The sequence below is a fragment of the Sciurus carolinensis genome, chromosome 18 (genome assembly GCF_902686445.1).
Source record: "Sciurus carolinensis chromosome 18, mSciCar1.2, whole genome shotgun sequence".
Classification (NCBI taxonomy): domain Eukaryota; kingdom Metazoa; phylum Chordata; class Mammalia; order Rodentia; family Sciuridae; genus Sciurus; species Sciurus carolinensis.
The window spans coordinates 22,466-49,097 of record NC_062230.1 but is presented as its reverse complement, the minus strand read 5'-3'; the positions used below and the strand labels follow the sequence as shown (position 1 = coordinate 49,097).

At 43.8% G+C, this 26,632-nt stretch overlaps 1 protein-coding gene across 1 annotated transcript in view; it reads left to right on the top strand.

Moving 5' to 3' along the window:
* Nucleotides 1-6,423: 6,423 nt before the first annotated feature.
* The window catches only part of Septin14 (septin 14), a 41,821-nt gene continuing 21,612 nt past the window's right edge, over nt 6,424-26,632 (top strand). The window contains 5 exon segments of the mRNA XM_047533552.1: nt 6,424-6,679; nt 7,757-7,952; nt 12,761-12,947; nt 16,961-17,116; nt 22,662-22,758. Of these exon segments, the coding sequence (XP_047389508.1) occupies nt 6,508-6,679; nt 7,757-7,952; nt 12,761-12,947; nt 16,961-17,116; nt 22,662-22,758 (808 nt within the window). The 5' untranslated portion in view covers nt 6,424-6,507.

Below are 26,632 nucleotides of genomic sequence, written 5' to 3'. Positions count from 1 at the left end.
CACAGTGAGTATCTTTGTGCCGCTGGGGAGTAGGGTAGCACAGCGTTCTCAGGGAGGCTGTGCAGACTGGCACAGCCTGTCCTTGTCTCTCCCCTCCTTGTTCCCAACTGTTGCGAACACAGGCAGCATCAGCCTGGTCACTTTTGCGGGCAGAAGGAAGATTGTCGGCTGTGGAGTCAGTGTCTGCTGCACTGCACACCCGGAGCTCTGGGCAGGTAAGTCATTTGGTGCTTCTGCATGTGGCGTTTTCGCCTGCCACAGGACAAGGACCAAGGCGAACATGTCAGCACTAAGAGGGGTGAGGACGCGGCCCCCAGCACAGCACGGGTGACTCAGCGTGGGTGACTCAGGTGCTTCCCAGTGGTGAGGCAGCTTTGGTCACCTGGGCCTTTGCAAGCTCTGTGCTCTGAGTCTCCGGCTGTGGCCGCTCTGACACCCTGGCCGCCGGGGAGTCGGAAGGAGAAGCAATCCTAAGAGGTCCCAGCACTCCAGACATGGTAAAGCAAGGTTCTCCATCTTCCTTTCTCATCACCAGAGTCCGTTGAAAAGCACGGTCCTTGTCCTCTTGAGTTCAAAAGTGCGCCAGGCGTTCCTGGCGTGCTTCTGGTCGTGCCTGAACGTTCTCCTCCAGGCACGCGCTGGCTGCTCTGGTGTTTGTTAAGTGCAAGCCTGTCCAGCAAGACAGCCTCACTGGAGCCAAGTCGTCAGTTGCTCTGCCGTCTTGGCGCCCTTGTTCTCGGGTACTAGGCGTGCCACCTTGGTGAGCAAACTTGGAAATGTCTTGTCTTTTCATTTCAGTTCTTTCCGCCCGGCATGGCAGAAAAACCCAGGCGCGTACCCTCGCGAATACCGAACGATGAAGATATAGTTAAGTATATCTTTCCAGTGCAACTCTGCCCTTGTCCTTCAACAAGATGGTGTAAAGTGCTGACCGAGTAGTCTGGTTCTCTTCTAGACAAGAAAGGCTTTATGTGTGGTGATGAATTGGCTTTTATATTGACTAGACCTTCAATGATGGTTTAAATATTTATCACACTGTTTTTCATTTTTTATTGGTTCTGTTTAGTTATACGTGACAGTAGAATCCATCTTGATATAATTATAAAAGCATGGACTATCTCTTGTTCTAATTCAGTCTCCAGCACCTCTCCTCCCCCTTCCCTCTCCCACTGCCCCTCCCTTCTCTGTACTGATCTCTCTGCCATTTACCCTTAGTGATTTTTTAAAAATTAATTTCTTGTGAGTGTACACAATGGTATATTCATATATGTTGACCTTATTAGTACAAACAACCATTCCTAATTAAAATCAAAGAAAAACAAATTAAAATTCCAGAACCTACCAACAGGTGTGCCAGTCAGCTTTATGTGACTGTGAAAAAACACCTAAAAACAGCAGCTTACAAGATGAAAGGGTTATTTGGCTCAGTTTCAGAGGTTCAGCCCATGGCGGCCCCCCTGCTTATGGTCTGTGTTCTCTGTGATATTTCATCTGATTGAGCCTTTCTCTGTTGACCTCTCCTTTGTCATTTGCAACCTGTAGGGACCACTGTTACATGTTCAGGTTTGACTTTTTTTTTTCTTTTTTTCTTTTTTTCTTTTTTAGCTATCACATGTGAAAGAATGTGCTACTTGTATTTCAGTGTCTAGATTATTTCTCTAACATAAGGTCCTCTAGTTCCATCCATTCTTCTCTGAATGACAACATTCCATTTTCTGGGGTGGAAGATTCCACTGTGCAGATATACATTTCCTTTATCACTTGTTTGTTGATATGATTCGGCAGCTTAGCTTGTGTGGATGGTGCCCTGGCAGACATGGATGTGCAGCTCTCTGGGGTGTAACCACAGCTCCTGTGGGTAGTGACCTGGTGGCGGGAGAGATGAATCACATGCAGATTTGTTCTTATTTTTTTTGAGAAACATCCATGTTGTTCTCCATCATGGCTGCGCAGATCCACGTTCCCACCGTCAGCGTGTGAGACTTCCTTTGTCTCCACTTCCTCTCCAGCACTTTTTTAAGAGTGAAAGGAGTAGGATTTATTCAAGGGTGAAGAATAGAAGCAGAGCTCTTGTGGGAGCAAGACAAGACCTGACAGCAGGTTGCCCACCAGCATTTTGTTTTTGTGATAGTCCTTCTAACTAGGGTGGGATATCTCAGTTTTGATTTGCATTTCCCTGATGGTTAATGAAATTGAGCATTTTCTCATGTATTTGTTGGTCATTGTATTTCTTTTTTTTTTTTTTTTGGGGGAGGGAAATATCTACTTATACCTTTGCACATTTTAATTGAGTTACTTGATTATTGTTTTGAGTTCTTTATATATTGTGCATATTAATCCTTTGTCAGGTGGGTAGTTTCTAAATATTTTATCCCATCCTGCTGCAGGTTGTCTCTCTCTCTCTCTCTCTCTCTCTCTCTCTCTCTCTCTCTTTTTTTTTTTTTTTTTGCTGTGCAGGTTTTTAATTTATATAGTCCCATTTATGCTTTTTCTTCTTATACTTTTGGGGCCCTTGCCAGAGAGTCATTGCCCATACCAATGTCATGAATGTACCTATTAGTGGCATTCACTGTGATATTTCTATGAATGCACACTTGAACTGATCATATCCATCTGCCCTCTTTCATCCTCAGCTGCCCCCTCTGACATGCTTCCCAGGCCCTAGTAATGACTATTGTACTTTCACGTTGATTTTTTTTTTTTTTTTTTAGTTTGCACATATAAGTGAGAACATGTGATACTTATCTTTCGGTGTCTGGCTTATTTCATTTAACATGATGTCCACCAGTTCAATCCATTTTGCTACATATGGTACGATTTCTTTCTTTATGACCAAATAATCTTCCATTGTGTATGTATGCTGTATTTCCTGCATCCATACATATTTGTAGGTGAGCACCCTGGCTGATTCCATATTTCAGCTGTTGTGAATAGTAATGTAATGAAATCTCTTTGGTCTGCTGACTTCAGTTCCTTAAGTATAAGCCAGGAATGGGACAGCTGAATCAGGTGGAAGGGCTTTTTGAGGAGCCGTTCTCCATGGTGTCTGACCCAACTTACATCCCCACCAGTGGAGTGTGAATGCTGCTTTTCCTCCACATCCTCACCAGCATTTGCTGTATTTTGATAATAGCCCTTTTTGCTAGGATGTGATGATAATCTCATTGTAGAGTTGATTTGCATTGTCCCAATGGCTAATGATGTTGAGTACTTGTCCATATATTTATTGGTCATTTGTATTTCTTCCTTTGAGAAGTGTCTGCTCAGAACATTTGCCCATTTTTATTTATTTTTTCTAATCACTTTATTTCTTTTTCCCTTGCATTTTTATTGGTGCATTATGGTTGTACATACGATGGGATTCGTTATTGCATATTTGCACATGCATGCAATACTCAGTGTGACGTATAATTTGGCCAATATCATTTGCTTGTTTCTGGTTAGATTGTTGATTTTTTTGTTAATTTTTTGTGTTCTTTGTATACTTTAGATATTAACTCTGTGTCAGATAAAGAGTTGGCAAATATTTCCTCCCATTTTGTAGATTGTTTCTGCCCTCCTTGTTTTCTTTGCTCTGCAGAAGCTTTTTGTTTAACATAACTCTGTCAGTTTTTGCTTCTGTGATTTGACTGTCCTATGCAGAAAAGCAGTGCTTGTACCATGTTTCGAAAATCTTCATTCTGTCTTCCTACAGGACTTCGAGCATTTTGCATCTCATTATGTCTGACTCGTTTTGAGTTCTGCACAAGGAGAGATGGGGGTCAAGTTTCCATCCTCTGTATGTGGATATCCATTTGGTGAACAGTTTGTGCTTTCTTCAGTGTATGCTTTTGGCACTTTTGTAAAGGGTCAGGGCAGATGCACGGTTCATTTCTGTATTCTTTGCGCTGTGTGTCTGTTTTTATGCCACCATCCTGCTCTTTTGGTTACTGGGCCTCTGCTGTGTATATTGAAATAATGTATTGTTCTTTTTGTGGAAGATTACTTTAGTTATCCAGGATCTTTTGTACTTCCAAATGGTTGTGAGACAGGAAATTCATCCAACTTGACACCCTTGCCTCAGGCCTGGAAGTGACATGGGCCCTTACAGGGCCGGTTGTGGTTGTCAAAGCTTGATGCCCCTCTGTGGTGGCCACTGTCCATCACAGTGGTGGTACCCAGCCCAGGCAGCACAGGATGAGAACAGTGCAGTATTGGCATAAAAACAGGCCCAGAGCCCAATGAATTCCCAGATTAGGGAATCCCAAAATCAACCTGTGCACCCAGAACAACTCAGTCTCAGAGAGGCCACAAGACTGGGAAGGACACGTTTCTGGGAAAGGTGGATTTGAAGCTTGGCCCCTGTCACCCTGAAGAAAAATTAACTCAAAATGGATCAAAGGCCTTAATTTAAGACCTGAAACTTTGAAACTACTGGAGGTAGTTACTGGAGGTAAACACGGGGGAAACACTTCAAGATGTTCATTCAGGCTGGGATGTGGCTTAGTGGTTAAGCGCCTTGAATTATTCCATCCCCACTCCAAAAAAAAAAAAAAAAAAAAAAAAAAATTAAAATTTCTGCACAACCAATGGGAGAAGGTAGTTCCAGATAATCATCCAAGAGAGTTACTGTCTGGGCTGGGGTTGTGGCTCAGTGGCAGAGTACTTGCCTAGCATGCGTGAGGCACTGGGTTCAAGCCTTAGCACCACATAAAAATAAATAAAAGTATTGCGTCCACTACAAATTAAAAAAGGTAAAAAAGAGAGTTAATGTCAATAACACAAAAATAGCTCAAAAACTTAACAAAAAACAAATAATCCAATTTTCAATAAGGAGAAAAAAGAAAATCTACAGTATAACAGTCATATAGTAATGAAACCTCCCAGTGTTCAGTAGCCTCATGCATGAGAGGTACCTGACAATGAGCTTCAAGCCTCCAGCAGGCGTCTCAGGATGGGATTTGCCCCACCCAAAGATTGGAGCTACTGCTTCCAGGATTATTCAAGATGGCCGCTCTGGCTTCAAAATGTGTTGGCAAATCGGGAGCTGCAGCTCAGGGGTGGACGTGGTCAGCTGGAGGTCCTGGAGGTGGGATGCGGTTGGTCAGGCAGGGGTCCTGGAGGTCCGGTGTGTTTGGTGTGGTTGTGGGATCCTGGTCGGGTGCAATCAGTTGGTCTGGGATCCCGGTGATAGGGCGCAGTCAGTTGGTCTGGAGGTCCTGGCGGCAGGGAGCAGTCAGTCGATGTGAGGGCCCCAGAGGCAGGGAGTGATCGGTCAAGCTGAGGGATCCTGGAGACGGGGCTCAGTCAGTCTGGCCAGGGGTCCTACGGGGCCTGGCTGTTGTCTCAAAATGGCGGCAGCCACGTGTAATCCAACCTGCAGGTACTGTAACTGTGAACTTCCAGGCAGTAGCAGGCAGCTGGTGCTCCCCTGGCGGTCGGAGATCAGTTTGCTGACTGTTGTCAGACGATCGGGAGGTGAACCTCGTGCATTGGGTGATGGATAGGAGTAAGGCAGGCAATGGACAGGTGAGAGGCAGGCAAATGGCAGATGATAGATGCCTGACAGTGAGCAATCTGCTCTCAAAAAAGGCGTAGATTTGCTGGCAGACTGCAGGTGATCACAGCAGACAAATGGGTAAACACCCGGGGATCGATAAGCAGCAAAAACTGCCTCACCGAGAAACAGATATCCTCTGCTTGAAACTGGTGTTACGGAGCGACAAGGAACGCAGCCTCCCTCTAGTCCGCCATCTTGGATCTCCCCAAAATAATCCAATTTTAAAAAGGCAAATGATCTTAATAGTTTAGCAAAGAAGTACAAATGGCCAATAAATATCTGAAAAATACCCAGTATTGGTAGGTGTCGCGGAGATGCAAAGCAATACCTCCAGGAGACGCCATCTCACCCAGCCAGAATAGTGGCTATCAAAAGCCCACAAAGCCTCCAAGACTGGGGAGGGTGGGAACTGGAACAGTCCCCAATGGATGCCCCAAAAGCTGGAGCCGGAGCTGCCACAGGACCCCGCTGTCCACTCCTGAGCATATCTGCAGGAAAGGAAGCCTGGTGGTCAGAGACAGGCGCACTCCTGGGTGGCTAAGGCACTGAGTTGCCTTGCTGGCCATTTGAAGCAAAAGTTATTTGATTTGTTTTATTTAAATTTCAAATTGATTTTGGTTACTTAGCATGTATTAGCATGTTAAGTTTTCCTAACATATCAACACACTGAAAGTAAAAAAAAGAATTTTAAAGTTTTCCTTTTAAATAGAATGAAATTATTTTAGAATAACAGATTGGGGTTTCTTGTGGCATTTGCTTCTTTCCCTATTTCTTTTTAAATTTAGAAAGATGCCCTCCTTGTAATTGGAGATAGATTTAGTTTATTTGTAACAATCGTGGGATATCGGTGTTTCTGCACAGACTTCCTTTTGCACAAACTTGCTGAATACATTTGCATCTTGTCTGAGGCATGACAATCAAGTGATAATTCTAGTGTCCTTTACTTATTGTTATTATTGTTCTTCCAGATGGCTTTGTTTCCTCTTCTAATTTGCAACTTTAAAATCTTTCCTTTCTTAAAGCAAAAAGAGAACATCCGTTGCCTGACCACCATCGGGCACTTTGGATTTGAGTGTCTGCCCTACCAGCTGGTGAACAGGTCCATCCAGCAGGGCTTCTCCTTCAACATCCTGTGTGTGGGTGAGTGCTGGTCCCACGTCTGACCCAGCTCTGCTTTTCTCATCTCATTTCAACTCAGACATCATCTTAGGAACATTCCGATATTTTTGAATCAGTTTCCTGCTTCTTGGCCTATGTTAGACTTTTTTATTTAAATGTTTCAGAATTTTTCAAAATCTTGCAATAGGCCTGGTCTATTTTCTTCCTCTACTGTGTCAATGATGAAGGAGTCACGACTAGCATGTCTGCTTCCAGGGGCATTCGTCGTTCGAGTATTTGGGACCCTTTATTTATTTAAGATTAGTATTATTTTTGATTAACAAATTATATACATTTATAGATATAATGTTGTGATTTGATATGTGAATACAATGTAGAATACTCCCAACCCTCTCCCACCCCTTCCCCCTGTTTCAGCCCTTCCCACCCTTTCCCTTCCCCTCCCACCCCATCTCCTGACCCCTTTCCCTCCCCCTCCCACCCCATCTCCTGACCCCCTTCCCTCCCCCTCCCACCCATCTCCTGACCCCCTTCCCTCCCCCTCCCACCCATCTCCTGACCCCCTTCCCTCCCCCTCCCACCCCATCTCCTGACCCCTTTCCCTCCCCCTCCCACCCCATCTCATGACCCCCTTCCTTCCCCCTCCCACCCATCTCCTGACCCCCTTCCCTCCCCCTCCCACCCCATCTCCTGACCCCTTTCCCTCCCCCTCCCACCCCATCTCCTGACCCCCTTCCTTCCCCCTCCCACCCATCTCCTGACCCCCTTCCCTCCCCCTCCCACCCCATCTCCTGACCCCTTTCCCTCCCCCTCCCACCCCATCTCCTGACCCCTTTCCCTCCCCCTCCCACCCCATCTCCTGACCCCCTTCCCTCCCCCTCCCACCCCATCTCCTGACCCCCTTCCCTCCCCCTCCCACCCATCTCCTGACCCCCTCCCACCCTCTCCCACCTGGCCACCTTCCCAGCTTGGCCACCGTCCCTGCTTGGCTCTGAGGCTGACTTCTTGGGGCTTGGGGACCCTTCCAGCTGCTGGGGGTTCAGGGTCTCTACTGACCCATCCTGTGCCACTGTGATGACCTCTCTCTGTTGGTTATAGGAGAAACTGGAATTGGAAAATCAACACTGATTAACACGTTGTTTAATACGAATTTGAAAGACAAAAAATCCTCACATTTTTACTCGAACGTTGGACTCAAAATTCAGACGTATGAGCTTCAGGAGAGCAAGGTGCAGCTGAAACTGACGGTGGTGAAGACAGTGGGCTACGGGGACCAGATCAACAAGGAGGCCAGGTGGGTGGACCTGGGGTACGGGGGCTTCTCTTCGTCTGGACTGCATTGCAGTGTCCTTCAGGGCACTGACTCTTTCCCAATTAGGAAAATTATGGAATGGATATGTTTATATGTCTGGTTGTCTGATTTTTATAAGGTTTTTGAATTGATGATAGCAAAAATTTGTTTGTGTAGTTTCTACAAGTTTTACGTCTTTCCTTTTTCTCCTTTGGCATTATAGAGACTTCTTATACTTGTACCAGATTTTACTTTATTTTTTACAACTTGCTTTTAGTCATAGATGACAACAGAATCCAGTTGATACACAGCTTGGAAAGCATCTTATTCTAATTAGGACCCCTTCTTGGGGATGAGATGGTGAGATTCACTGTGCTGTATTCATGTATGTTCATAGGAGAGCTGTGTCAGATCCATTCACCGTCTTTCCTTTCCCGTCCCCCTCCCTTCCCTTCATTCCCCTTTGTCGAACCTTCTGGGCTTCTATTCTCCACCCCTCCAACCTTATTGTGGGTTAACTTCCACATATCAGAGAAAACATTGGACTTTTGGCTTTTTGGGACTGACTTATTTCACTTAGCATAATAGTCTCCATCCATTTACTGGAAAATGTCATAAAGTCATTCTTAATGGCTGAGTGATACTCCATTGTGTATATATACCACATTTTCTTTTTTTATTTAAAGATTTAAAAAAATTTTTTATTTTTTATTTTACCACATTTTCTTTATCCATTTATCTATTGAAGGGCACCTAGGTTGGTTCCATAGCTTAGCTATTGTGAATTGAGCTGATATAAACATTGATGTGGCTGCATCACTGTAGTATGCTCATTTTAAGCCCTTTGGGTATATGCCAAGGAGTGGGATAGCTGGGTCAAATGGTGGCTCAATGCCTAGGTTTTTGAGGAATCTCTGTACTGTTTTCCAGAGTGGTTGCACCAATTTGCAGTCCCACCATCAATGTATGAGTGTTGTTCCAGATTTTAATGTCTGTTATAGGAGATCCTATAGGAGGAAATACCTTGCGGCATAGCATAGAATTGTAGATTCCTACTCCCTCTGATATGTCTTTTCATTAATGCTTATATGTGAGTTAGTACCAGTTAGTTTTAGACAAAGCCTTGCTTCCCACTGGCTTGTGTGCTGGCCGTAGCCCGGCTGTGCCAGGCCAAGGTGTGCTCTTGGTGAGTGCAGTGGGCCCTCCCTCCTCTGCCCTCCGTGGCACAAGTCAGGGGCTTGAAATCATCACGCAGCAGAGTCGGCGAGTTCTGCCAATCTGCATCTTTCTCTCCAGGGTCGCATGTTCACCAGCACTCCATGGGTCGAAGGCTGTTTTTGAACAGATACTCAAATTGTAACTTACCTGGGACAATGGCTTGGGTGAGGCTTCAGAGCAGGTGAACATGAGAGGCAGGTTAAAGCAGGTGGCTGCTGCCTTACTAGCCGTTGGTATCTGGAGAAGGAGTGTCAGTGCAGTGGTTAGGTTTTCTGAGAGCATTTTGATTTACCATTGTGGGTCTGCTGCAGTAAGACTCACTACATCCTGGGGGAGTCGCCTGAGCACTGCATCCAGTTTCGCACATAAGAGGCTCAAGACAAAAACCCATTTCCCACAGTTCTGGAGTCCAGAGGCCCCAATCAGGGCAGGTTTCACCTGTGGGCAGGGCAAGTTTTTCTCTGCATTGTCCAGCTCAGGTGTCCACCCTCTCCGCTTCTGCTGGGTCCTTCCCATCCCTGCTCCATCTGCATATGGCATTGCTGGAATCAGCTATGGTGGGCTTCGATTTCTACTGTCCAGGCAGAGTGCAGGTGTGGCCTGGATCCAGCTACTGTGGTCTGAGTGCTCTAGTCTCCGGGCAGAGTGCAGGTGTGGCCTGGATCCAGCTACTGTGGTCTGAGTGCTCTAGTCTCCGGGCAGAGTGCAGGTGTGGCCTGGATCCAGCTACTGTGGTCTGAGTGCTCTAGTCTCCGGGCAGAGTGCAGGTGTGGCCTGGATCCAGCTACTGTGGTCTGAGTGCTCTAGTCTCTGGGCAGAGTGCAGGTGTGGCCTGGATCCAGCTACTGTGGTCTCAGTGTTCTAGTCTCAGGCAGAGTGCAGGTGTGGCCTGGATCCAGCTACTGTGGTCTCAGTGTTCTAGTCTCCGGGCTGAGTGCAGGTGTGGTCTGTATGCAGCTACTGTCGTCTCAGTTTTGTAGTCTCCAGGCAGATCACAGGGATGATTGTCAATATCCAGCATCTGTGATAATATCTGGGCCTCATGTCTTGAGGATAAGAAGCAAGTGTGGTGATAACATCGTCCTTGAGAACACAGGGTGCCTCTGTTAGTCCTTGGAATGTAAGGTGAGACACTGAGAGGACCTCAGTTTTGGGGGAGGTAATGTATATTAGTAGCTCAGAATCTGAGGTTCACATGTGCTGCTTTGAAAGGTCCCAATTCTGATTCTTGAGGATGAGGGGTCACATCTGGTCTCAGGAGGGACACTGTGTATCTCAAAGACCTGTTTCTAGGGAGTTGGGTTATCACACCAACACAGGCTCTGAGGGACAAGGATTAGCACTGATTGGGATCCTGGGGTGTGGAGAGGCTCTTCGCAGCTCTGAGCCAGGGTGGATGGCATGGTGGTGACTTTCCTTGGTGTGGGGTACACTGGTTGAGAGGGGTTCTGTGGTAAGCAAGGCAAAGGGATGGATGGGTTAGTGGGGCCACAGCAGTGGTGGCTCTGGTGTGAGGGGTTTTGCAGTAGCATAGTTCCCACTACTGGGCTGGGGTAGTCTTGGCTCCTTTTGTAGGAAGAAGGCTGCTGGGTTTTGCAGCCTCCAGCAGATCCTTCAACAGAGTTTAACTAATTTATAGCTAAATCAAACACATTGGTGATTGATATATGCACACATTTGAAAGAGTCAATGCAATCAGTCATCTCACATAGTTAGTGTGTGCGTGAGGAAACCCTAGGAGCTGCTGTCAGCCAACTCCAAGTGCATCATGAAATACTGTCTCCCAGGGTCCTCATGCTATGTGGTAGGTAGATAGCCAGACTCGTTTATATGGCAAAATTAAAACTGATGTATTTACTTATTCATTGAACTCTAACATGCATATAAATTAGTGTTAAAATCATTAGTCCTTTCCTGTGAGATGTGAAGATCCTGAATATGGTATTCATTTACACTTCTTTTTATTTTTACACTGTGTTCAGACGAAGCTGTCTTACATCTTTGCTATGTTTTCCGTCCCAATACCTTCCTCTGCATTTTTATCATGTATTTGATAAAATAGGTTTATTTTTGTATTTTGTAGCCCATTTTCTATTTCTCCCACAATCTGGTTGATATATTAAAAGAGAATGTAAATTTCATTTTATTTTTATTTTCACCCCAGTTATAACATTTCTGGGATTTTATTTATTTCGTAATAGCATATTTCATCAGAGGTAGATGCCCAAACACAAAACTATAAAAAGTAGCCTGGCATTTTCTCCCATTTCAGCAGGAGGGTTGAAGATAATTCCCCTGCATCTTCCCGGTCAGGGTGGTCAGGCCTTCTCATCTTCCTCAGGGAAGAACTGTGGATGTGGGTCCGGTCCATTTCCAAACTGGCACCTGCTTCATTTCCTAAGTGTCTCCGAACTCCTGGTCTGTGGGGAAGCCTTCCCTCACTCCCTTCTGACTGGGTCACCCTGGTTTATTTACTGTGCTTGCCCTTTTAAGTTCCACACCAAGCAAGTGCGACTCCTCCAGGTATTTCCCTCAGCGTGAACCGCCTTTCGGTTGGGGTGCGCCATTCTGTCCGCCCAAGCTGCCCTTTGCTTTGGCCCCCAGCTCATGCTCCTCTGGTACCACACTGAGCCAACATTTTGGCTTCCAAGGAAGACCTGCTTTCTGAAGACTGTCTTGGTTTTCTTCAGCGTGTCTTGGCATTCTTGGTATTTCTAGATACGTAAAGACGTAAACATTTGGTTTGTTTGGGATTGCACTGAATGGACAGATCGTTTTTCAGTTTAAACAGGGGAAAGCACGGGGCCCCTGTCTGGTGTGGAGTTGTGATCTTTTTGCTTCACCTTCTGAAGCTGGGGATGGAACTCAGAGCCCACCCTGCCCTGCCCTCGGCCATGGAGCCACGCCCCTGGGTCCACCCGCAGTGGACTCCCTTCTTGTGGATGCACACCCCTGTTCTCATCACCGTGGGGTAGATTTAGAATCACCGTAGCTGTTGGTCCGTGGTGGAAGGTGGACCTGGCCCCTGCCTCTCCGTCATCCTGTATCGCGTCCCACCGCGTCCCTTTCTGGCCGCAGAAAGACACGACATACGTCTGAAGCTTCAGAAGTTTATTGTGCACGGTCTTCCTTCCTTTCCTTCCTTTCTGTCCCTCTCTCTTTTACTCTCTCTCTCTCACTTTCCCCCTCCTGCGCTCTCCTCTCTCCCTCTTACTTAGCCGTTCCTCTCCTTCTCTCACTCTGCTCTCGCCTGCTTCGGCTGCTTCTGCACTCTCCTGCTTTCATCCGCTTCTGCGACCGCCTTCCACCTCTCTCTTGCACTCTCTTCTGCATAACCCCCTCCCCCAGGAAGACGCCAAGCTTATATACACTTCAACCAATCAGGGGAGAGTACACGAGGTAAACGCGCGGACAGCTGCAGGCATAGAACAGTTAAGCGAGGGAGGCATGCTCTAATCAATTAGCCACTCATCAGAATTTGCTGGTTGTTTACTGTATAGCTAGCCGCTTTTGCCCAGCGCCAGGCGCCATCTTGACTATGCCCGAGGCTCCGGAAACCCCGACAATCCTGTGCCTGCATTACTGTGTTTCAGCTACCAGCCGGTGGTGGACTACATCGACGCCCAGTTTGAGGCCTTTCTCCAGGAGGAGCTGAGGATCAAGCGCTCCTTCTTCGAGTACCACGACACTCGCGTGCACGTGTGCCTGTACTTCATATCCCCCACGGGACACTCGCTCAAGTCTCTGGACTTGCTGACCATGAAGAGCATCGACAGCAAGGTGTGTTGCAGCTCCGTCGGGCTTTCCAGGGTTAACGTTTATTTTGAGATAAGAACCTTTTGAAGCATTGACATGTAAATGCATGCTGTTTTGTAACATGTGAAAGTATTTTAATAACGTTTTATTACTTTTAAAAATATTTTCTTGTTGTTGATGGACCTTTATTTTATTCGTTGATTTGTAAGTGGTGGTGAGAATCCTACCCAGAGCTTGACACATGGAGGCAAGCATCTTGTTTCTTTTAAAGCATGTGTGTCGGTTTCGTTGGGCTTCTGTATCAAAACACTGCAGGCTGGTTTAAGCCATGAAGGGTCATTTTCTCACCATCCTGGAGGTCACCCACCACCCACCAGGATGTCAGCCAACCCTGCTTCCTCTGAAACTCCTCTTCTTGGCTGGCAAGTGGCCGCCTCTTGATTATCACACGCTCTTTCTGCTGGTGTCTATATGTCCAAGTTTCTTCTTAGAAGGACATCAGTCACACTGGGTCATAACAGCCTCTTTAATTTCATCACCTCTTTAAAGCTTTATCTATGATTTACTGTCACATTCTGAGAATCAGTGTCGGGGCTGCAGAATGTGCATGTAGTGGGGAGAGAAAATTCCACATTTGATAGATCGCCACCTTAGCTTACATTCAAGGTACATTTAATTAAAAATCGTAAACGGTGCCTCACAAGCCCTAAGGCCCTGGGTTCAACCCCCAGTACCGCAAAAAAACAAACAAACAAACAAAAAAAACAAACAAAAAACAAAAAACAAAAACAAAACAAAAAAAACCCACCAAAATCGTAAACCGAAGGGGAGATGCATATAAAAACACAAAACGAAGCTTTAGTTCATATTTTCCTGTGATTAAATGCTAGTTTGGATCCTGTCTGCTTGCCACATTTTTGAAATTGAGTTCACAGTGTGGTGGTATAAAACAGTCCTGCAGTCTTTGATTGGTACCACTGCTTGTGTGAAGCATGCAGCTTTGTGATTCTGGACTCAAGCACTTACAGAGAGGATTCAGAATGCAGGAACGTGGACCTCAGAAAGGAGGTAAAGAACCAAAAGGCATGATTCTTTCTAGCAAGAGCTTGGGGCACGTGTGAACTTCATGCTGACAGTCTGAAAAGTGTTGAGGACATTTATAAACTCTTTTTATTTGATTACATTTTCTGACAATTTATTAGTTTTTCATAGTTTAGTTTAAAAGCATGGAAAATCATTTTATCAAATGAATATAAAACCCACAGCATACAACTTTGTAGTCTTACGGAAGACATGTAACGTACATGCCAAGAACACTGCAGGGTTTGGTGGTGCGTGTAAGGAAATTTCCACGGAACCACGCTGGACACGGGAAATCACATAAGGGAGTTTATTAAGCAAACAGAGTGTCTCCCTGCAGGGTAAGAGAGAAAATGAGAGGAAAAGAGAAAGGAAAAGAAAGGGTGTGCGCTAGAGAGAGTGGAAAGCCAGGAGGATACAGAAAAGTGAGTAGGAGAGACAGAAGAAGAATGGAAAAGATGACGGGGAAGCTACAGTAAAACAGCTGAATTTCACCGGGCTAACAGGGGACCAGTATCGGAGAAGGATACGTGCAAGCTGACTGATAAACCAATAGCTAGCTAGGATGTTCACAGATTGACAAGTGGTTGAGAGGTGGGGAAAATGACTGCACCTGATGGGCGGGGGAGCAGCTTTATACATTACAGTGCACCAGGAATCCCAGTGATTCTGGAGGTGGAGACGGGAAGGCATATTTGAGGCCAGCATGGGCAACCTAGCAAGACCCTGTCTCAGACAAAGTTAAAGTAAATACAAATGGGCTGTTGACAAAGCTTAGTGGAAAAGCACCCCTGGGCTCAACCCCAAGTATGGCAAATGGATGAATAAGTGATAGATCCCACAGGGTTTGCCCTCAGTGCGGGTTTAAACACAGGTTTTACTCTGTTAACTTCCTGTGACCTTGTCTTGAGTGGCTGGGGTTAAATCATGGGTGGTAATTAAAAGCCATTCCATTTCAATACCTGACCCTGTCTTGGTAGCAGGTGTGGCTTCAAGTCTTCCTCTGCACTATTTATATAATTCTCGTGTGACAGTATTAAGTTTAAAGGTATGTCTGTACTTTTTTTTTTTTTCTTTAATGGAGAGCCAGTATACATCTGAACGAAGCTGCCACATTATCAGGTTTTCTTCTTCACTCAGCTCTGGTAAAACGTGGCGTCTTCCATTTTATCCACCTGATCAGAGAAAAGTCCCTAAATTTGGGTTCCTTTTTATCAAAAAATTCTTAACTTTTATTAAGTATTGTTCAGTCTGGATTTGTATGTAATACCACATCAAGTTCAAAGAAATTAAATTTTTGCTTAAATTAAGATCTTCCTCCTTGTATTGATGAATAGTACATTCGTAGTCTAGGACACCATTTTCTTTTTAACCTTGTAGTGTAATCTGTTATGTCAGGCTGTTTTACAGGTACGGCAAATCCCTAGCTGTTCCAGGGATGGTTGCATAAACAGACGGGAAAAGATGTCTGTGTATCTCTGGTGTTTCCTTCCAGTTTTTAAATTCTCTGTGCCAGTTTCTGTGGTTGTAGCTCAGTGGTGGAGTACTTGCCTAGCATGTGTGAGGCACTGGATTAAATTCTCAGCACCATATAAAAATAAACAAAATAAAGGTATTGTGTCCATCTACAACTAAAAATGTTTAACAAAAATTCTCTGTGCCATCATGTGTTTTCTTCACCAAATATAAACACCTGGGAATTGCTGACACAGAAAGTTCCATTTTTATATGTGGATCTTTTACTGTCACAACAAAATGTCTTTTCCAAGTTTCCTTATCAATATAATTCCAGAACTTTACACCTGAATCTACCTTACCAATTATCTACTATTTACTCTGGAGGATCTTCTTTGTGGATATTGAAATCATACAAAAATTTGAACATCTATGTTATAATATTAAAAGCTTGGATTTTCCCCGGAATTAAAAATGAAGTGCTTTGAGAAATCCAAAACAAACAATCTACCTAAAACTGATATTCGTTCATTTATACTATATAGATTGTACCATATGCAGATGTAATTTAACAAGACACTTTAATAGTAATAAAATATATTTTTGAATTTTTCATATTGCTATTTTCTGCAAAATTTATTTAAATGTAAATGCAGGAAGTAAGTTGTGATCATTTTGTAGAACTAGGAAAAATGCTTTTAGTAAAAATTCAAACTCAAATATGCAAATATTTAACTTCAAATGTGGAAATAATTTCTTTATGCAAATTGCAAATATACATGTTTGTTAGGTCTTTTCTCTCTCTCTCTCTCTCTCTCTCTCTCTCTCTCTCTCACACACACACACACACACACACACACACAAGTTAGCCATTGAAGTTTGGTAACCAAAAAATATTCATGGGCTGGGGTTGTGGCTCGTGGTAGAGCACTCGCCTAGCATATGTGAGTCTTTGGTTTCAATTCTCAGCACCACATATGAATAAATAAAAATAAAGGTCCATCAATAACCAAAATATATTTTAAAAGAATCTATTTTATTTTTAGGTGGTCTTTAGAAAATATAAGCAAATCTATCTTCAGGGGCATCTAGGTAGGACAAGGGTGTGTAAAAAATGGGAGATTGATCAATTTATATGTAGGGGGTAGGTGATTGCATGATTGACAGCTAAAGGAAAATTCCATCTTTTCCTCAAATTTGATGAAAAGTCTCTTGCTCTTTTTTAACTCTGTTTAATAAGAAATAAAATTGATAATGAAATAAGCATTCCATCTCATTCTATTGCTTAAATTTCACTAACTTCAAATATGTTGGGAGTGTAAAAGAGTTTAGAAGAGAAGTAAAATTGAGACTTTGGGAAACAATTATGTAAGGAAGAATTGACAGCCAGTGATTACCTAGTTACACAGATTTGTTTCCAGAGCCTGTGAGATTTGGACTGTGAAAAAATACAGGACGAACAACAGATATTCAAGGTTGAATTCTGTCTTCCTTCTTTATAGGTGAACATCGTACCATTGATTGCTAAAGCAGATACAATTTCTAAAAATGACTTACAGAAGTTTAAGAGTAAGATAATGAATGAATTGATTAGCAATGACATCCAGATCTATCAGTTCCCAATAGACGAAGAACCTACCGTCCAAGCAAACTTGACTGTAAGTTCCTAGTTGTTGAATATTAATTCTGTGTTAAATGAAGTATGATTTCTGTTATGCTAATAGAAATACATTTTTACCTGTAGCCGATACAGACAATGAATCATGTGTCATATATACATGAAAAATCATATATTTTTTTTCTAAAATCCATTGTGGGGATGTGTTTTATTTTCTTGAATTTGAAAAAGTTTGCCAAGAATCAATCAATTTTTCACATCTTTATTTAATTTTAGTTCAATACCACACAGTTCACCCATTTAAAGTCTACAATTCAGAGACATTTAGTTTGCTCGCAGATATCTGCAGCCATCTTGACAGATTAGGGCATTTTCATGGTTGTAAGAAGAAATCCCATCTGTCACCTCTTCTACCTGCTCCCCGATGCTGACCTTTCCTGCCCACTTCTGAGCAACTACTGACTGACATTGTATTTCCATTGGCAGATTCCTCTGCTTGGACATTTTATGGGTGGAATCACATGTCATTTTGTATCTGCCTTCTTTCACTTAGGATGATGTTTTGAAGGTTTACCAATGTTGTAGCACATATCACTAATTCATTCCTTTTTAGTGGCCAAACATCGTTGTATGAATACAGCACATTTTTTTACCCATTCACAAGTTGAATGGATATTTGACTTTATTCTACATTTTGGCTATTAAAAAGATGTCGCTATAGACATCAGTGTACAGGTATTTGTGTGGGAATGTTTTTATTTATCTTGGGTCTATGTTTTGCTAGTAACAGAATTGTTGGAACTGTTCAGTCATTTGAAGAATTGCTAGATTGATTTAAAAAGTATCTGTACCACTTATAATCCCACCAGGAGTTCTGGTCCCTTCCTTCCCTTGCCTGATTGACACTGTCTGATTTTAGTATAGCTATGCCATTAGGAATGAAGTGGATATCATTTGTGGCTTTAATTTGCATTTTCCTAAAGATAGAGATGCAGACATCTTTTCATAGGCTCATGGATATTTGTGAATCTTTCTGGGAGAAAAGTCTATTCAGATCCTTTGCTCATTTTTGGATTGAATTTTTCTTTTTATGGTAAATTGTAATAATACTTTATCTTTTTACATCATTCTTTTTTCCATTGTGATATGTAACATCATAAATTATTCCTCCTGTCTAACTGGATTTTGGTAGCCATTATTGAACACCTTTAAATCTGTTCCACCCCTCTTGGGTTCTGGGAATCACCATTTGCCTCCAGTTTGAGAGAGAACACATAGTACTTGTTGTTCTGTGGCTTCATGATTTCACTTTAGGTAGTCTTTTCCAGTCCCACCCATTTTGCTGCAAATGGCAGAATCTTAGTTTTTATTATGACTGAACAGTATTTTATTAAGGATATATACCATTCTTTCTTTATGCTTCCATCTATCAGTGCACAGCCAGGTGGGTTTGATATATTTTCTGTGACTGTGTGTTATCGGTGCATTGGAGGTCTACCTAAGAGTGGGATCCCGCATGCCGCATCATGCATGTGCACGCCAATACGGTCGGTCTCCCTCCCTCCCTCCTTCCCTGATCTGTTTCCTCCACCTTGCTGTTTATTATTATCATTGTTGTGGTTGTTATCAAACTTAGTGCATTAGAATTTTGTATATAAGTGGGGTTCATTGGGGCATATTAAGAGTGAACATATGAAGTCTGGTAGATTGTGATCCTTAGTACCTCCCCACGCCCTCCATCCTCATCCCTCTCAGTCCCACTCCTTTACTTTATGGGTTTCTTTTCAATTTTTGTGAGACCATCCTTTTTTACTCCCTCCCCCCAGCTTCTGCATATGAGAGAAAACATTTGATCTTTGACCTCGGAGTCTGGTTTATTTAGGTCAGCATAATATTCTCCAGTTCCATTCATTTACCAGCAAATGCCTCATCCATTCATGTGTCGACAGGCCTGGGATGATTCCTAGCTCAGCCACTGTGCATTGTGCTGCTGTGAACATTGGCGTGCGAGGGCACGCTGTTAGTTCTTTTTGATAATACCAAGGAGTGGGACAGCTGGGTCTTATGGTGGTTCCATTCCTAGTGTTTTAAGGAATCTCCAACCTGCTTTCCAGAGAGGTTGTACTGATTTGCAGTCCCACCACCAGTGTACCTGTGGACCTTTACCCCACAGTCTTGCCAGCATCTGTTATTTGTGTTCTTGATGATTGCCATTCTGATTGGAGTAAGATGAAATCTCAGTGTAGTTTAGATTTGCATTTCCCTCATTGCTAAGGATGTTGTACATTTTAAATGTATTTGTTGACCATTTGCATTTCTTCTTTAGAGGAATGTATGTTAAAATCATTGCCCATTTTTTTGAACAGGTTTTTTTCTTTTTGGTTTTAAGAATTTTGGGTTCTTTCTGTGTTCTAGTTTTTAATCCATTAGAAGAGTAACTGGCAAAGATTTTCTCCCATTTGGTTGGCTCTCTCTTCACATTTTTAATTCTTCCCTGGCTGTGCAGAAGCTTTTTACTTTGGTGGCTCCACTTATTGACTCTTAGTTTTATTTCTTGGGCTTTATGGGTTTTGTTCAGGAAGTTGGTGCCTGTGCCAATATGATGCAGCGTTGACCCTCTTTTCTTCCAGCAGTTGCAGGCTTTCTGGTGTAATCCCTCAGCTTCTGTCCACTTTGATGGGACTTTCGTGCAGGGTGAGAAATAGGGATCTGACTTCATTCTTCTATATTTGAATGTTCAGCTTCTCCAGCACCATTTGTTACAAAGGCTGTCTGTTCTTCATCATGTTTTTGGCACCTTTGTCAAGGATGACGTGCCTACATCTATGTGGGTTTGTCTCTGTGTCTTCTATTCTGGCTTGTTGGTCTTTATGTCTGTGTTCATGCCAACGCCAGGTTGTTTTTGTTACTAGAGTTCTGTACTGTAATTAGAGATTATGTATTGTGATGTCTGTAGAATTGCTCTTATTTTCAGTGTTACTTTAACCATTCTGGAAAGGTCTTCCACATGAATTTTAGGACTGCTTTCCCCACTTCTGTAAGGAATATTGTTGGTATTTTCATGAGATCACATTGAATCTGTACATTACTTTTGGTAGTGTGGCCATTTAAACAATATCGATTCTGTCTATTCAAGAATATGGGATGTCCTCCCCTCTTCTAAGGTCTTCTTCAATTTCTTTCTTCAGTATTGTATAATTTTTACTGTAGAGGTCTCACCTCCTTGGTTAGATTTATTCTCAAATATTTCTGCTTTCCGTGGACCCCCAGGATCCAGCACAGAGGGCTGTGGCACAGTCACTTCAGGATGGCCACTGTCTTAGCCCCCCTGCAAGCCAGGAGACGGATGCTTCAGTCACCCCTGACTGCATGCCTCTGCATCTGTTAGGCTGACTGCCTCTTGGGCCACAGGTTCTCTTGTGCCAAATGTAGGTGTAGAGCTGTTCTCTCTCTGGCTCCTCCCTCTCCCTCTGCAGGGAATCTTTCGGAGCTCCAGAACCTTGGTGTCTCTAGGACTCTTTCTGGGCTCATTGCTGAACTTGAGTGGATGCCCTCCACACTATCTTGCTGGAAGTAGCACTCTTGCTGCTGAATCTGGGGCCCTGAGGCTACCAGGAAACACACCCTCCTCTCCTCTCACCTCCCCTGACCTTACCTCTCAGCTCTGCTGTTGGACCTCAGGTCCTGGGGCTACCAGGAAACACACCCTCCTCTCCTCTCACCTCCCCTGACCTTACCTTTCAACTCTGCTGTTGGACCTTAGGTCCTGGGGCTACCAGGAAACACACTTCCTCTCCTCTAACCTCCCCTGACCTTACCTCTCAGCTCTGCTGTTGGACCTTAGGTCCTGGGGCTACCAGGAAACACACCCTCCTCTCCTCTCACCTCCCCTGACCTTAGCTCTCAGCTCTGCTGTCTCATCCCATAAGTTCTGGTTGCCATTTAAATCTCCACTTGTCTCAAGTTGCTCTCTAGTTTCTTTCAAGATTTCTTCTTTGACCCATTAATTGTTCATGAGTGCATTTGGCACCACATATTTGTGTATTTTTCAGTTTCCCCTGTTGTTGATTTTTGGTTGATTCTAGTTTGTTTAGCTCTTTCCTGGGGTGTGTGGACAGGACTGATTACTTTCATGATCTTGAGATGCTGGAAGAGAAAATGAAAGTTTATCTTCACTGCTCTTGAGAGTGCCTTTGAATTCTTTTTCTACACCTCCTACTGCTGTTGAGGTCAGTTTTGGGGAAACATTAGATGCTGTCTGCTTCATGGCTCGGTTCTCCACCCTGGCAATGTGGCTGAGGCAGGCTCTGGAGTTTTGGGTTGGATATTAAGCTTTTATCTGAGTGTCGCCACAGGAACTCAGAGGGTAGGGTCGGCAGACTGAGCACCTTTGGTCTGCCCACTGCCTGTGAGCTGGGCCAGGGTGATCAGCCCCAGTCCTTTCTGTCTGCTGCATACAAACAAGACCACCTCGTCCACCAATAGGGATCGAGAGCTTCCACTCCTCAACGCAGGGACTTCGTGGCAGGAGGAGACTGGGAAGGAGCAGGTCTGGGTAGAGAAGGAGGTACTGTTGCTAGTATCAGGACAGCACTGAGGGTACTGATTCTTTGTGTCAATTTACTAATGTGAGTGAATATCTGAAATGCCATTTAATATTTGAAAGGCAAACTTTGAAGACAAACAGACTTAGCTTCCCACACAATTCATCTGTCTTCCCAAAACTGTGAACTTGTCCTTTACAGGGTCAGAATTGTGAAGAACCTGACTGACAGGGTCTCGACTATAAGGGGATGGATAGATGTTAATTCTTTTTCTTCCATTTCTCCTTTCTTATGTTTCATACCCTATTAATTTAAAAACACTTAAGCTAACCATATTTCTCAATTGAAAAGCTGAGTAATGTAAAAATTTCCCCTTATTTTTATGTTACTTTTTATTTATGTTGCATCTCAAAAATTTCGGTCTCTCCTGTGTTCTACCTCTGAGAGCCCAACTACAGGAAATCCTATGTGGAATGGTTTTTATCATGACCAATTAGCAGACTACTGCTAAATATTAAATCTTTAATGCAGTGTTCAATGATTTTAACCATAGGCATTTCCCTTATATCAGAGTTCTCATGCAGACGTCTGTCCACCTAACATCTCAGGGACCACCCTGCACACGGCCCGGATTGCGGCCTGTATACGTCCTCCTGACTCTGCCTACCACCATCTCAGAAGTTCCTTGCGTTGCACTTTATTTTCAAGCTCCCTCTGAGTCCCAGGACCACAAGGAGCTCCTGTGCTCTAAGCTGTGCTTTGCATTTGGGGCTCATACCTAGTGTCTATTGCCCGTGGCAGGCTCTCTTGCTTTAGGCAAGGACAAGTAGATGGTCTCCAGTCATCTGCACGTCCTGAAATGGAGTCTTGCAGAAATCAGTCAGCAAACATTTTCTGCCAAGTGCTCGTACTGGATGCAGGGCATACCCCTCGCTGGGTTGATTTCTTTGGTGGTTGGTCTTTGCTGTTTCCCTCACAGCCCAGCCGTGGTACCATGAGTAGGGCTGTGACAAGGGAATTCAGTCTGTCTTCCTTTTCCAGGGGGTGCTGCCGTTTGCCGTGGTGGGGAGCATAGACGAGGTGAAGGTCGGAAAGAGGATGGTGAGGGGCCGTCATTACCCCTGGGGAGTTCTGCAAGGTGAGCCCCAGGAGGGAGGACGGGTCTGGAGGCTGTCACAGGCACAGTGCGCTGCGTCCCAGCCGGCCTTTGCACGTGGACTAGCCTTGGCAACTCGCTGACCGTGGATGAATGGCCACTACCAGGAAAACATGTTCTACTTCATTTAAGCTGATGCTCATTGTGACTGTGACTCATTCTCATAGAAATTTGCTAGATGATGCTTTAGGCCAGACGCTATAGAGATGGACACAATCTTCTCGTTCACCCTGATGTTTACCCCACGCATACTATCTTCTCTCGCTCTGCATAAATCACCCCTTTCAGAATGCTGGAAATCACTCAGAAGCATAAATCCTAGTATTTAATTATGTTAACTCAAATACCGCCTAATTTATAAAGCATTTAAAAGTGATCATTACCCTCATACCAAAACCAGATAAGAACCGACTAAACAAAGAATCCATATCTTTAATGAACATATATGTAAAAATCCTCATCCAAATACTAGCAAATAAAATCCAACAGCACATTAAAAAGATTATTAGCTTGGATTTATACCAGGGTTGCAAGGATGTTTCTGTACGTTCAAATCACTAAACATGCTGTACTGGGGCAACAAGGGGGAGGGCAGAACTGAAGGGTTGTCTTCCTAGGTGCAGAAAGCCTGTGGATAAATCCAACGCTTGTTAATGGTGAAAACACCGAGCCAAGTAGCCACAGAGGAACACACCTCGACATAACAGAGGCATTTATAAAAGTCAACAACTGACAGTTACTGAATGGGAAGAGCAGAAGGCTTTCTCCATGATGCCTGGAGCAAGACATGAATGCCCCCTTTCACCACTTTTAGTCACCAGGATGCTGGAAATCCTGCTCAGAGAAAGAAATAAAGGGCATGAAAATTGGAAAAGAAGTTAATTGTTGCTTTTTGCAGAGGACATTTTCCTATGTATAGAAAACCTCAAAAACATCAGAACAGAGAACTAATAAATAAATTCAGCACAGTTTCAGGATACAGAATCAACATAAAAAACAGTATCATTGATGTATGTCAAGAGTGAGTCGTCTGAGGGCTGGGGAGATAGCTCAGCTGGTAGAGTGCTTGCTTCGCAAGCACAAGGCCCTGGGTTCAATCCCCAGGACTGCAAAAAAAAAAAAAAAAAAAAAAAAAAAAAAGAATCTTCTGAAAAAGAAATCAAGAAAGCAGTCCCATTTAAAACAGATAAAAATACCTAGGACTAAATTTAATCAAAGAGCTGAATGGTGTCTACAGCAAAAATTATAAAAGGTGAATGAAAGAAATCGAAGAAGACACAGGAAGTGGAATGACATTCCATGTTCATGGACTGGAAGAATCAGTACTATTGAAATGTCTGCAATACCCAAAGTGATTTGCAGATTTAATTCAATCCCTATCAAAATACCAATGGCCTTCTTCGTGAAACTAGAAAAAATTCTAAACCACATGAAACCACAAAAAGAAAAAGCCCAAATAGCCAAAGCAATCTTGAACCAAAGAACAAAGCAGGAGGCGTTACCCTATGTGACTTCAAAATGCCCCACACGGCTGCATGCATGCAGCAATGGAGTCAGAGCATTGCTGGCATGGAAACAGACTCATGACCACAGGGCAGAATGGAGAGTCTGGAGCTGAGTCTGTGCATCTACTTCCAACTGACTTTTGGCAAAGTTGCTAAGAACGCCTGTTGGAGAAAGGGCAGTCTTCAATAAATGGTGCTGGAAAATTGAATATCCACATGCAGAAGGATGAAGCTGGACCACCATTTCTCAATAGTTACAAAAAGGAACTAAAAATGGACTATGCCCTGAACATGTGAAACTGCTAAATGAAAATTAGGGAAGATGCTTCAGGATATTGGAAGGGACAAGACATCAAGAGCACAGAAAGCACAAACAGAAAACTCAAATTCTTCACAGAAAAAGATGTCTGTCAGAGCGCACAGACAAGCCCGAGTAGGAGAGAGTATTCACAATGTGCACCTCAGACCAGGAGATGAAAGTCACAATATATGTTATCACTGCCCTCCGCCGGCAGAGGCAATGATAACGCGTACGCTTCCTTTTCACACGAACAAAAAAGCCCAAAAGACAAAGACCAAAGAACGACGAACAATGAACGACGAACAATGCCCAACAAACAAAATGCTCTTTATTCGAGGAAGTGTCTGGGTTATATAGCAAGCATAAGCCAATCAGAATCAGCCTGAGATCAGTCTCTAGGCAGTTACAAGAATCACCTCATATACAGCAGCCAATCAGAGTTACTGAGCATGTGGGGAGAGCATGATAACAATGTAATACAATAAGGGCAACAAGAAGGCACGCAGCGAGCATGAGTCAGCAGTGTTAGCTGTTTGTTGCAAACCAGGGGCCCCAGACTGAGGTCCTCGATGTTGCAAACTGGGCCACCCCGGCTCAGTGCCAGACTAGGGTGGGGTCCGCGGTACCCCGACAGCTCCCCCTTTCCTTTATTAAAAGAAAAGGCTTGAGACCGTGCCTGTCTTAGGTTGAGGGGTCAGCTCATGTCCTTACCCATCATCAAAGACTGTAGAGCATGCTACAGCTTCTGTCTTAGGTTGGTACATGGCCACCTCCTTCATTACCCGTCATTGACTACCGGTCCAGCATAGAAAGCCAAACTTGAGGGGAACTGCCAGCCTCTAGGGCAGTCATGGCCAGATGAAAAATAATCCGGTCTTTTTGTTGGGTGGCTCGTAGTTGTACAACTACCAAGGAGGAGTAAAAACCCCAAAGTATCAAGGCTTGCCCACTGTTGTACAAAATTGAAAGCAGAAGAAAACCACTTAGCTGGCTCAGACATAGAAGCAATTTGTACCCTAGTAGAATTAACTTTGACAATTTCAGCCCTAAGCTGTGAGGTAAGATTATCAAATTGAGACGATCAAGTAGGCTGGCAATTTTCTAGATAACCCAGCTATGGTGCTGGAATTATCATATACAATGGAAGTAACACAGACAGTTCTTAAAGAGTAAACACATCCCAGTCCCAAAAGTTCTTGTAATATGTCCACTTGTTCTTGTAATAGGTCCACTCTCTGATCTACAAGGAGTATGCCTGCTGTTAGATGTTGGTTTAGGGTCTCTTTAGTCTATAAGGCTGCAGCTGTATTTTTGGCCAAGTGATTGTTGTTGCTGTCTGTATGGTCTGTATGGTTGCGTCAATGCTGCTGGTGCGGTGACTGCTACCGTGGCGATCACGGCCGTTATGATGCCAAAATCTCTCCTGTTTCTTGATAATAGTACTCTGTACCTGTAACAAAGACTGGGACTGGTAGGAAGGTAGGAACACACATTAAGACTGCCTGTGAGAACCTAGAAGCATTCCAACATTGAGAGAGATTGAGAGAAACATCTTTTTTGTTTGTTAGCTGAAACATAAAAGGGGAGAAAACACAAACTGGCGTAGGTGGAAACATAATATTTCTGGTCCTCCTAAGAGAGCAAAGAAAGGTTGTAAGTTAGTATATAAAGAGGAGGTATTAGTTAAAGGCAGAGGATATGGCCAAGCTCTAACTATAGCCCATAAGTTCCGAGTCTGGCTGTCCAGTTGTATCCTTATTGTTGTCACTCTCATGTTGTATTGTTCTGGTCAGTCTCTCGGGAATCCAGACCGGAGTTTGTTGATCCTGTGGAAAGACACAAACAGATCCTCGTGTTGTGCCCAAAGGCTTGAGATCCCACAAGGACCACCAGAGACCACGATCAATGCAAGCAGCAAAGAGTCATTTATTAGCGAGTTCGAACTCGGTCCTCTGCATCCTTAATCAACGACGCTAGGAGAGAGGCCCCGAGCCCTCGTCAGCAGGGTTTTTATAAGGAAAAGCAAGCAGTTTTACAGTGTTCTTCTAAT